At 40.6% G+C, this 12,097-nt stretch overlaps 1 protein-coding gene across 7 annotated transcripts in view; it reads left to right on the top strand.

Annotated features, from left to right (window-relative positions):
- The first annotated feature begins 1,121 nt into the window (after window positions 1-1,121).
- IBTK (inhibitor of Bruton tyrosine kinase) overlaps window positions 1,122-12,097 on the top strand; it is a 51,817-nt gene continuing 40,841 nt past the window's right edge. For all 7 annotated transcript variants that reach the window (XM_070932878.1, XM_070932879.1, XM_070932882.1 and 4 more), the window contains exons 1-4: window positions 1,122-1,339; window positions 7,095-7,740; window positions 8,377-8,473; window positions 11,763-11,887. In XM_070932878.1, coding sequence (XP_070788979.1) covers window positions 7,393-7,740; window positions 8,377-8,473; window positions 11,763-11,887 — 570 coding nt within the window. In that variant the 5' untranslated portion in view covers window positions 1,122-1,339; window positions 7,095-7,392. The remainder of the gene's footprint in view (window positions 1,340-7,094; window positions 7,741-8,376; window positions 8,474-11,762; window positions 11,888-12,097) is intronic.

Consider the following 12,097-nt stretch of genomic DNA (forward strand, 5'->3'; position numbering starts at 1 on the left):
GGCGTGGCTTGATGGTCATGTGACAATTATTTAGGATTTAGCAGAGGTACTGGTCTACCAGGCTTTTAATTCTGCTTGCAGAGTTGTACGGGTCTACTCATTTGTTTTTGGAGGCATCAGTCTACTCATTTGTTTTTAGAGGCACCAGTCTACTCATTTGTTTTTGGAGGCACTGGTCTACCACCACACTGCCTTTTAACACTGATCAGCTGTAGGGTGGCCCTTTGAAGGGGCAAGAGTTTAAACAGTTTTTTTCCTTCTAGCCGATCAGCTGGGACTCGGGAGGCAGCAATAGATTGGGGGTGGGGCCAAATAAAAGGTAAGAATAACGCAGGGGGGGCAGGGCCCCCCAGCTCCCGAACAAAGAGAACCGGTTCGGTGACATATCGTCAGCCGAACCGGGCTGAACCGGGAGGAACCCACCACTGGTTTTCTTGTAGACATCTCATTACCTAAACTAGGCAACATTATCAGTGCTAGCCAAGTTCCAGATAGCACTGATGGTAAGCTGTGGTGGCGCAGTGGTTAGAATGCAGTCCTGCAGGCTACTTCTGCTGACCTGCAAATTTGGCAGTTCGAATCTCACCAGGATCAAGGTTGACTCAGCCTTCTACCCTTGTGAGGTTGATAAAATGAAGACCCACATTGTTGGGGGGGCAATATGCTGACTCTGTAAACTGCTTACAAAGGGCTGTAAAGCACGGTGAAGCGGTATATAAGTCTAAGTGGTATTGCTTATTGCTGCCTAGTTTGGGTAACGAGACGCCTGCAAGAAAACCAGCAAGCTCAAGAGAGCACCAAGGACCCCTCTGGATAGTCTTCTAATCTAAAGAATATATTTCAGCGAGGAAACACAAGGGCTTCTGGGCCTACAAATCGCATCAACCCCGGCCTGCAAGTCAGGTGGAACAAGGGAAGCGCAGCCGCTATTGTCCGCTCCACCTCAGCTGCCGCCCTTATCTTTAAGCCTCCTGCCCGAAGCGCCCTTTTACGCGTCAGCCTCTTTTCAGCGCCTGGCAGAAGCCGGAGGCGAGGAGGCTAGGCCTTCCCACCAGCCAATCAGCACTCGGGATACTCAGCACACTGCCCAATCCTGCGCTCCTTTGCTCCCGTGTCTCCCTCCTCCCCGCCTCTATCTTTCTCGCCACCCTCAGCGGCGTTTGGAGGGTTGTAGCCGTGGCGGCTCTTCGGGTCGTCTCCTCCTCCTCCTCCTCCTCCTCCTCCTCCGCGGCCTCGTCCTGACCCGGCCCGGCGCCTTTCGGACCCATTGAGGATGAGTTTCCCGGCCCTCCAACGCGCGTCCTTCTGTGACCGTTCTAGCTCCTTCAACTAGCGACTGGTGAGGCAGTCCCAAAAGGAGAAAACTCATCGCGGGCGAGGGTGGGGAAGGGAGCCGGGTGGCCGGAGGGACCGGAGCGGGAGTAGCGAGCGCACCTTCAACACCCCCCCCTTCCCCCCCGCTCCCACACACTCCAATTCTGGCCTTCTCCTTTTCACACCGACTTGCAGGCAGAAATCCGACAGGTGCACAGTTTCCAAGTATGGGCAAGAAGAATGAGGTGCCCGGATTAAATTTCTGCACGTCACGGAGATACTAAAACTGTGTGTGTGTGTGTGTGTGTGTGTGTGTGTGTGTGTGTGTGTGTTTGTTTGTTGCTGATCCCAATAGATGAAGAAGAAAGAGCAGAAGAGGGGAAAGGAAGCCTGCAGTCGGTGCAACGGTGAAAATGGCTGGGAAAAGATTAGGTGTATAAAAGGAAAGGGAGTTAAGTCTTGCCTCTTCTTCCTAGAGATCAGTCTAGATCAGTGTTTCTCAACCTTGGTAGCTTGAAGATGGGTGGACTTCAACTCCCAGAATCCCCCAGCCAGCAGCGCTGGCTGGGGGATTCTGGGAGTTGAAGTCCACCCATCTTCAAGCTTCCAAGGTTGAGAAACACTGGTCTAGATTAAGAAAATGGCATTTCCTTGGGTTACAGTAATGCATATCCAAAAATTATGGATCACGGTAGCAAAAAAAAAAGGGGGCCTGCCTTTTCTTTTCTTTTTTGTAGTAAACCTTGTATTCTGCAGTTGCCCAAGAGCAGTACTGTCCTTCTCCTGATTCTGATCCTGAAGTAAAATTGCACTGTTTTGCGGGTTGCATACTGGGCAGCTTTTTGCATGATTTGTTTGTTTTACTGACAATGCTAAATGCTACCTGACTCTCTCATGTTTCTGTTGCTGAGGTCAGGTCACTTCCTGACTCTTTTTACCCTGACAGTAGCATGATTGCCACACATTAGCAGGTTGTTTATCTTGATAGAATAGAGGAAACCCTACATTGTGAGAAAGGTATCTCATATGGAAATATTTCAACTTTAGAGTGATCAATCACTTTTATCAGCCTTCTTGAGCTTTGTGATCTCCACGTGTATTAGTTTTCATGCTCCTTAATCCTCAGGTAGGATGGCTTTTAGAAATCAAGGAATGAGTGTAAAATACTGAATACCTCTCTCTGTGTGTGTACATACATATCTGTGTGTCTATCCTATCAACCATCGTATCTATTGTCTATCTCATTTTTAAACATTGTTTAGGATTTGTGTTTCTTTTATGCTGGTCTTGGTAATTTCTTGATTCTCTGTGGCATCTTCACTGTTTTGTTTGTTGTAATGTGGTTTGTCAAAATAAAATTTTGTATGTTATGGTTAGGAAGCTAAGTGAATTATGTTCCAAACATGGTAGATGTTGTGCCAAATAGGCCAGCTATTGGTAAATAAGTACTAATTAGCTGTAATTTGTTGGCTCTCGCAAAGATTTTAAAATGAATCCCAGTTACAAGCCACAAGAATGTTTGATATGGGTTGGGTGACTGAACCACTTTGATGTGCCTCTTTTTATACTTTGACCTTATACCTCTGACATTAATAGTGTTAACAGTACTAATACTGAGACACTGGCAAAATTTATGAAATATATAGCATTGGGCATCTGTTAGTAGCAGAGAGAATGTAAAGGAATGTAGAGTTGGCCTTGGAAAGTATGACAGCGCTATTAAATGGGGAAAGAAGGGACAAGCTATTAAGGAGATTCTTGGAGAAGTCTAAGATTGCTACACAGACCTACACAGTCTCAAAATTGAAAGATGCTTGAAAAAGCTCAAAATAATTCTACACTGATTTTCTTTAATATAAGATGGGACAGAGATAAACTTGGACTGGCTTTCAAGATTCTGTTATTATCCCCTACAGCAGTAAAGTCTATTCCTACAGTATCTGTTTCTTGACCTGGCTTAGCTTGAATGGCTGATTTGTCTGAGACCTAGTCCTCATATAGCTAAATTAACATTACCTATATATGGGAAGAGGATTAATAGAAATGCAATGCATTTTTAGGGGAAGAAATCTGAAGAGATTTGTCAATCCCCCAAAAAACTTCCAATGCATTCCACAGTCATTTTATGTATTTATTTATGAGATTCATTTATCTCATCTTTCAAAAGCTCAAGATGGTGAGCTACCACTCAAGAACACAGTGAGACAGGTTGGATTGAGGATTAATGACTGGTCCAAAGTCACCCAGTGATCTGTGGTTGAATATGGTGTTGATCCTGTTTTTTTTTTATGCCAGTCCAACACTTTAACTATTATACCACACTTAGCTTTTGTACCACTGTATCACTTTGGAATTAAAAGGTAGCATGTAATAGTGTGATTGTCTGTCTGCATTTGTGAAGAGAAGAGCTTTCACACAGTTTCTTCAAATGTTATTTTTCTCTTCTAGGCCATGACCATACTGTGACTAAATATCCAAATGGTGACTTTGAAATTTACAAGCTTCTTCTCATTTTTCTCCTTTCATAAACATTCATGAAAATATCAAAAGTTTGTTCATTGTTTTGTGACACTTTTTATTGCTTAACTGTGAATTTTGTCATTTGCTCTTTCTTGTTTTTTTTTTTCCTGAGTCATTACAACTATCCCTTACAAAATGTTCTTAACTGAGTTTCAGAACTAAGTCAGTGTTTTTACAGTGCTAGTTTCAGAGCGGTGTTTGTGGCTCCTAAAAAACTAGTAAAATATTTATTTATTGGAGGTCTAAATATATTTTTCCTATTAGTTTGTCTCCTTAGCCAAACCTTAAAATAAGTCCCTACATATATTTCTTATTTAAAATGAAAAGAAGATACAGTTACATTCTCCAATAATATGAACTTACAATAAAATCTTAATGATTAAAAGTGGATGAATCTAAATGTTCTTTAGCAGAATAAAATAATGAGAAATTAGAAACCAGCAATACTGTACTGTGAATGTTTTAAATTGCATGCTTATCTAAAGCAAGTGAAATTTTTCAGTACTAGTATGTCTAAAACTCTTCTTACTTTCTTTAACTGGCATCTCAGTTAGAGCCTCGGTGGTGCAGCGGACTAAGTGCTGTTAAGTGCTAGCACTTAGCTGCCAGCTGCCTGCAATTAGTGCAAGTTGGAATCTCACCAGGCTCAAGGTTGACTCAGCCTTCCATCCTTTCGAGGTAGGTAAATTGAGGACCCGGATTGTGGGGGCAATAAGCCAGCTTTGTACAGAACAACACCACTTAAGGGGGGCCAAAAGCCCTAATAAGCAGGTATATACAAAAAAGTATGCAAAAATAGCCTAAAGTATAGGCTATTTCTATAATGCATTGTATGCTGCATTATATAATGTATGCATTGTATGCATTGTATGCGGCCCTGAGTCTACGGAGAAGGGCGACATATAAATTGGATAAATAAATAAATAAAGTCTGAATATGCATTCTGAAGCAGCGAGGCTTTCATTATTTTTAAAATCAAAAATTTATTGCTTCATTTTTTTCTACAAAGTTTTTTTTAATCTGCCCATGTGCTAACAATTACCCACATAGCTTTAGAGAATCTTGTTTGTGATTTGGTTCTTTCATTATAAAATACATGAGTTAATCATTCTGTACTGCTACAAATCAGAGATTGATGCCACTTTGCTAAAAGGTGTTAGAAAGTTCATATTTGGAAAGTTGTAACTTCTGTTGGCAACTACTTCAAATCTGAATTGGGCCTGTTCCCTCAAATCCTGAGGATAAGCTATCTTGAAGAAAAGAGTTGCTATGGAATACCTGCTGCGAGGATATTATATACTAGAATTATATAAGGTTTTAAGGTTAATTGCACCAGTAATTATTGGATAATTCAGTGTTCTGAGAGGCTTCTGGTACACACAGGCACTTGCATTGTTGCAAGCTACTTGGCAATCTATTTGTTGATTCATTTTAAATAGTCATGAGATTGGTTGCAGGTTTCTTTGTTCTATGACACACACTGTTCTCTTTCTATTGTTTGCAAACATCTCATGTCCAGAGAGGAGAAATTGGAAATGTGTTTATATTGTATTGCATAGTTGCTGATATTTTTGAATGGTATATCTCTGAAGTCTATGAGGTTAGAATACATTATGTTTTGGGGGTCACACTGATTTGTAATGCTTTTAGAATAAATACATTATTGTATTTCTAACATGGATAGGATTAAATTTATTGCCATTGCTGTACCCCTATCTCCTTAAAAGAGAATCTTTCTTATAAAATTTACTTCATAATACGTTAAAAAGCTGTTCTGATATTTAAACTTATTTTTATTTTTAAATCAATATAAAGATACTGAATATACTCATGGTTGAGCTGAGAATTTTAAATACTGAAATACATCCCCAAAATGAGGTTTGACTTATCTGTAGATGGATTTATCTGCAAATACAATTTATCCTTGTTGAACTATTACTTGTTCATTTCAAAGGTAGGCTACGCTGCATGAGGGAGACTTATGGTAGGTCCTCATACCTGCAGTGCCACAGCATCTCTATGGTCATGTGATTGAGATTTGGTTTGTAATTATGACATTGCAGCATCTTATTATAGATCACCATTTGCAACCATTACTGCCAGCTTCCAATAAGCAAAGTCAAGGGGGAAGCTGAAAGAACGTGCAAATGTTGATCACATGAACCAAGGATGCTGTGACCCCGTGGGATTTTCCTAACAGTGGCATCTTGCTACAATAGTCACTTTGTTTGTCTGTCTGTCTGTCTGTCTGTCTGTCTGTCTGTCTATCTATCTATCTATCTATCTATCTATCTATCTATCTATCTATCTATCCTTTTTAAAACTACCCACATATTTTGATTGTACTCATGGATAAACCCATCTGCAAATAAGCAGACCTTCAATTTTTTATTAAAAATACTATGAAAAATGCACCTATTGTGGATGTCAATTATGAAAATTAAAATATATGAAAATTTTGAGGGTTGTGTTTTCTGCAGATGTCACATTTCTCATAATATTTTAACTAAAACTTTGAGAGTCATCTTATCTGCAGATTGGTTTATCTGCAAATAAATATAGTATATATTTTAGCATAAAATTTAAATCATTAATATTCTCTTAAAAGGAGACATAACCTTCGGTCAAATAAATTCAATTGAGGATTGAGTTCTATTTAAAAAGAAATAATTAAAAAAGAAAAATATATCCACTGAGATTAAGCACTATGAATATCAAGTATAACATTTACTTTATTGGATCTTAACCAGTAAGTATTACAATATCACTATTAATGCTGTTCTAGGAACTACTGATTAACTGCATCAAGGTACTGAAGTCTCATCATGACAGTAATTGTCAGGATCATGTTTTCAGATGCATCCATTCTCTTGGGTGCGGTTCCTTGCTGCCAAATTTATTATTTGAGAAGCCATCTATTTCTCTTCATACTCTACGGTCAGGCAAAGTCGGCCTGCTTCAGGTCCCCTTATTAAACAGTATCATCAGATGGGACAAAAGAAGTAGGCCTTCACTATCACAGCACCTGCCCTCCAGAAAAATGTTTCATCAGTTTCATATTTTTGTGCGCACACACCCTTAAATGAGTCCTGAAAACTTGGGTCTTTCTCCAAGCTTTGTATAGAATATGGGTGAACACTATGGGAGGATGTTTGATTTGGAAATTTTGCTTTTTTTCTGAAAAAAGAAAGAAACTGCAATTCTACGATGTTAGATAGTATATTTCTAATATATTTCTTCTTTTATTCATCTTCTTACAGGTCTCTCTTGCAATTATGGCTATTTGAAAGACCTAGAACGAGTGGAGGGGGAGCTCCCCTCCCCCTTCCGTGTGTTGCTTTTTGGAGTCATATTTTTTTCTGGACAGTAATAATATATTTTGTAGATTTAAAATGAGGAAATGAACTCTGAATTTATATCGATAAAGTTATTTATTTTTTTAAATATCAAGCCTTAATAGCACAAAGATTCTCATGGAAGCTGGTCGAAAGGTGGAAATCATGAACCTCTTGTGAAGAAAGAACAAAGGGAAAATTTGCAGGGCCTTGTCTTGCATAAATGAACAGTTCAGCAGGGAATAAGATGAGTTCTTTGGTGCCTGATTGTACCTCAAAGTGTCGCTCATTACAGCATGCTTTAGATATTGTTTCCGTAGTGACCCGGGGAAGTGAAGGTCAGATCAAAGCCTTCCTCACTTCTCACTGCTATAATGCCGCAACAAGCAAGGATACGTTTGGCAGGAATGCCCTCCATATTGCCTCCTCTTGTGGTAAAAAAGGAGTGCTAGACTGGTTGGCAGAAACAAATGGAGTGGATTTGTTGGCAAAAGACAAGGAGTCAGGATGGACAGCTTTGCATCGTGGCATTTTCTATGGCCATATAGATTGTGCATGGTCATTACTAAAGGTATTTCACAGCTTTTATTAATATTACGAATCTATGCCAAGCTTGAAATCAAATAGTGGGCAAAAGAAAAAAAATGTATAAACAGATGCTGGTTGCATTGTTGTCAGATCCAATGTAATTAATATTTCTTTTATCTACACAAAGCTTTTAGCTGTTTGCTGAAGTGCTAAATAAAGTAACTAGATTGGTCTTTTGACAAAATGTTTAAGCAAAAAGGCTCCCCACCCACAAATGTTGAAGAATTAAGAATAATTGGAAAGAAATTTATTTCTCAATCAAGTTAAGTGAAGTAGAGAAATATCTGACATAACGGATTCAGATTTGCCTCTTATCTATTAAAATAGCTTTAAACTAGAGAGTAATTCTAGATTGTATTATGTTGACTGTATTTGGTAGCTGCTTTATTAAATATCCCTACTTTAGGGGTGCAAAAATGATGCAAAAAAGTGATTGGAAAAATGAAGAAAGTAGTAGCAATAGTTGGTCAAAAATTATTTCTGCATTTAACAAGGTTGGGGAATGTTTAGCCTGACATCACAGCTTGGGGGGTTGGATTTGTACATTATTCTATTTGTGTATTATGGGTTTAGTGCAGAGTGTCTCATTTTTTTTCATTTATTTTCCCTTTGCTTTTAGCACGGTGTGAATTTGTATGTTCAGGATAAAGAAGGCTTGTCTGCTTTGGATCTTGTTATGAAAGACAGGCCAGCCTTCGTTACCTTCAAGAATACAGGTTGGTCATCACTAAGAGGCTTGTTATGCACTTAAACATAAACATAATTGTTTTGGGGATGATGGGAAGAGATATAGTCAGTGAATATATTAAAAATATCTTTTGAATGTAACAATCCAGTAGATATGGAATATCTTTCATGGTATATTTGGTCTTAAAAACAATTATCACAATGTGTGGGCATTGTTAGGTACTTTAATTTGTCCATTTTCAATCCATTATGGTGGGTAAGTGTCAATTAGAAAACAAGGGAGGCCAATATTTTGTGTCTGCTCTGCTTGTAGAAGTAATCTTTTATCCTAAAGCTGCAATGTTTGACTATTCCAACCTGAGGGTATTGTTAAATCATCTATTTTGGGCCATCATGTGTATATATTATTGATGCTATTAAAAAGGATGAGGTTATAATCTACTCTTTTAAAGTAATCATATGCTAATTTACCCTAGCATATTGAAGCTGCATTTTTGTACCTTTTTAAATTTGTAAATTACATTCTTTTTTTTTAATGGAATAATCCATAAACTTTATCTAATGATAGCAACAACTACTTACTACCTTTACTACTATACTCTTTTACATACCATCTGGTGGTACATACTAATTCATTCTTCTGAACTTGTATGCTCAGCTTATTCTCTGGAGGGCTCGGGACAGGGGTTGCTCCTCTGTTCTGGTCCTGTTAGATCTCTCAGCGGCTTTTGATACCATCGACCATGGTATCATGCTGCACCGGCTGGAAGAGTTGGGGGTGGGAGGCACCGTGTTGCGGTGGTTCTCCTCCTTTCTCTCCGACCGGTCGCAGTTTGTGTTGGCAGGGGGGCAGAGGTCGACCTCGAGGCCTCTTATCTGTGGAGTGCCGCAGGGATCGGTCCTCTCGCCCCTTCTGTTCAACATTTATGTAAAGCCGCTGGGCGAGATCATCCGTGGCTTTGGGGTGAGATACCACCAGTACGCTGATGACACCCAGCTGTACATCTCCACCCCAGGCCACCCCAGTGATGCCCTTGAAGTGATGTCCCAGTGCCTGGAGGCTGTGCGGATCTGGATGGGGAGGAACAGGCTCAAGCTCAACCCTTCCAAGACTGAGTGGCTGTGGCTCCCGGCATCCCGATATAGTCAGTTGACTCCATCACTGACTATTGGGGGAGAGTCTTTGGCCCCCACAGAAGGGGCTCGCAATCTGGGAGTCCTGGATAGGCAGCTGTCCTTGGAGGAAATCTGACAGCTGTAACCAGGGGGACCTTTTGTCAGGTTCGCCTGATTCGCCAGTTGCGGCCCTTTCTTGATCGGGATTCCCTGTGCACAGTCACTCATGCCCTCGTCACCTCTCGCCTTGACTACTGCAACGCTCTCTACATGGGGCTCCCCTTGAAGAGCACCCGGAGGGTCCAACTGGTCCAGAATTCAGCAGCGCGGGTAGTGATGGGAGCAGCATGGCGCTCCCATGTAACACCGCTCCTGCGCGAGCTGCACTGGCTCCCAGTGGTCTTCCGGGTGCGCTTCAAGGTGCTGGTTATCACCTTTAAAGCGCTCCATGGCATCGGGCCTAGCTATCTTCGAGACCGCCTGCTGCTACCAACGACCTCCCATCGTCCCGTGCGCTCCCACTGAGAGGGCCTCCTTAGGGTGCCATCAGCCAATCAATGCAGTCTGGTGACCCCCAGGGGGAGGGCTTTCTCTGTGGGGGCACCTACCCTCTGGAATCAGTTGCCCCCAGAGATAAGGAGAATCCAAGACCTCAGTGCCTTCCGCCGTACCCTTAAAACCCACTTTTTCCAGCAAGCCGGGCTGGCTTAAGAAGAAATTTTAAATGTTTTAATTGGTTTGTATTTTTAATTTTGGGCCAAATTTATATATATTTTAATTGTTTTTAATATTTGTATTCCATGTTTTTTAATTCTGGCTGTACACCGCCCTGAGTCCTCAGGGAGAAGGGCGGTATATAAATTTAAAATAAATAAATAAATAAATAAATAAATTCTCTTAGTAAAGTATGTTAGTTTTAAATAAATTGCCCTTTCCTCCAAAACACTGTTTTTTAAGTTCTGTTTTGTAATAAAAAAGTAAGTATCAGTTTTGGTAGGAACGCGGTGGCTCAGTGAGGGATGCGATCGCTCAGTAGTTAAGACGCTGAGCTTGTCAATTGAACGGTCGGCAGTTCAGCAGTTCGAATCCCTAGTACTGCATAACGGGGTGAGCTCCCATTACTTTTCCCCAGCTTCTGCCAACCTAGCAGTTCGAAAGCATGTAAAAAATGCAGAAAAATAGGGACCACCTTTGGTGGGAAGGTAACAGCGTTCCGTGCGCCTTTGGCATTTAGTCATGCCGGGCACATGACCACGGAGACATCTTCGGACAGCGCTGGCTCTTTGGCTTTGAAATGGAGGTGAGCACAGCCCCCTAGAGTTGGGAACGAGTAGCACATATGTGCGAGGGGAACCTTTACCTTTACCTTTATCAGGTTTGGTATCAAGTACCAGTTTGCCTTTGGGAACATATTTTACAAAATATACTTGTAAGGTGAAATGTATTTCTATCTATAATCTACTTGTTACGTCCTTTAACCAAGCAAAGTGGTGCATCATAGGGCAATAATTTTTGAACCGAGGTACCTCAAATGGCCTTACAGAATATATCCAAAATCTGGGATTTAAGATTCCCGAGGAAGAAAAGTTGGGCCTGCTTCATTGCTACTGGCTGCTGTTGCACTGGTCACATGATCTTTATTTTCAATGTTCCATGACAGTTTACCAGTCAGTCTTGCAATCTCTTGTTCCATCCCCTCCAGCAGTCACTTAGCTGCCTGCTGGAAAGAAGGGAGATCTCCCTGCCAGTTTCCCACAAGGAAACTCAGTGGGGAAGCAGGCAGGTAGTCTGCTCTTCCTCTCACAGATTTTTTTGCCTGTTTTTGGTCATTGTGTTCCTCTGTTCAGGCAAGGAAATGTCTCTGATGTGATGACCCAACAGGGCATGGGCTGTCGAGTATAATATAAAAATTGAAAATGCAACACTTGCTATTATGAATAATGTCTGATTCAGCTTTGATAAAATTATACATCTGGTTGTACACTGAATACGTCTATCTTTTAAGATGCTATTACCTTAATTTTGATTATGCAAATTATTGGGTATATAATTTTGTTGCAATAATACAGTATTACAGATTAATATTCCTAAATTATATTTTCGGAATATATGAAAAGCATTCATAAGCAGAAAAAAAGTAAATGCATTTCATCCAGACGTCAAATGAGACACTGCAGTGAAGAACTTACCATTTTACTTCAGATCCCACAGATGTCTATACCTGGGGAAACAACATCAATTTTACTTTAGGCCATGGTGGTCAGCAGAGTAGACATCATCCTGAATTGGTGGATCTCTTTCCTCGAAATGGGATTTATATTAAACAGGTAATGTAGGCATTGTGGAAAGTATTGGAAGGTGGGAAACTAGGGTGGTGGCAGTGGTAAACACTTGATTGACCATAGAGGTTGGGAGGAGTTCTTGCATAGCTGCTCCCTTTCTTCTTAACAGGAATATTTGAAAAGAGCTGTGATATTCTTCTGGGCCACTTTTCTTATTATACATCTGTGGCTAAACCAGTTTTCTTTCTGATTTCA

The sequence above is a fragment of the Pituophis catenifer genome, unplaced genomic scaffold (genome assembly GCF_029215685.1).
Source record: "Pituophis catenifer annectens isolate HBS135680 unplaced genomic scaffold, rPitCat1.0.hap2 SCAF_1, whole genome shotgun sequence".
Lineage (NCBI taxonomy): Eukaryota > Metazoa > Chordata > Lepidosauria > Squamata > Colubridae > Pituophis > Pituophis catenifer.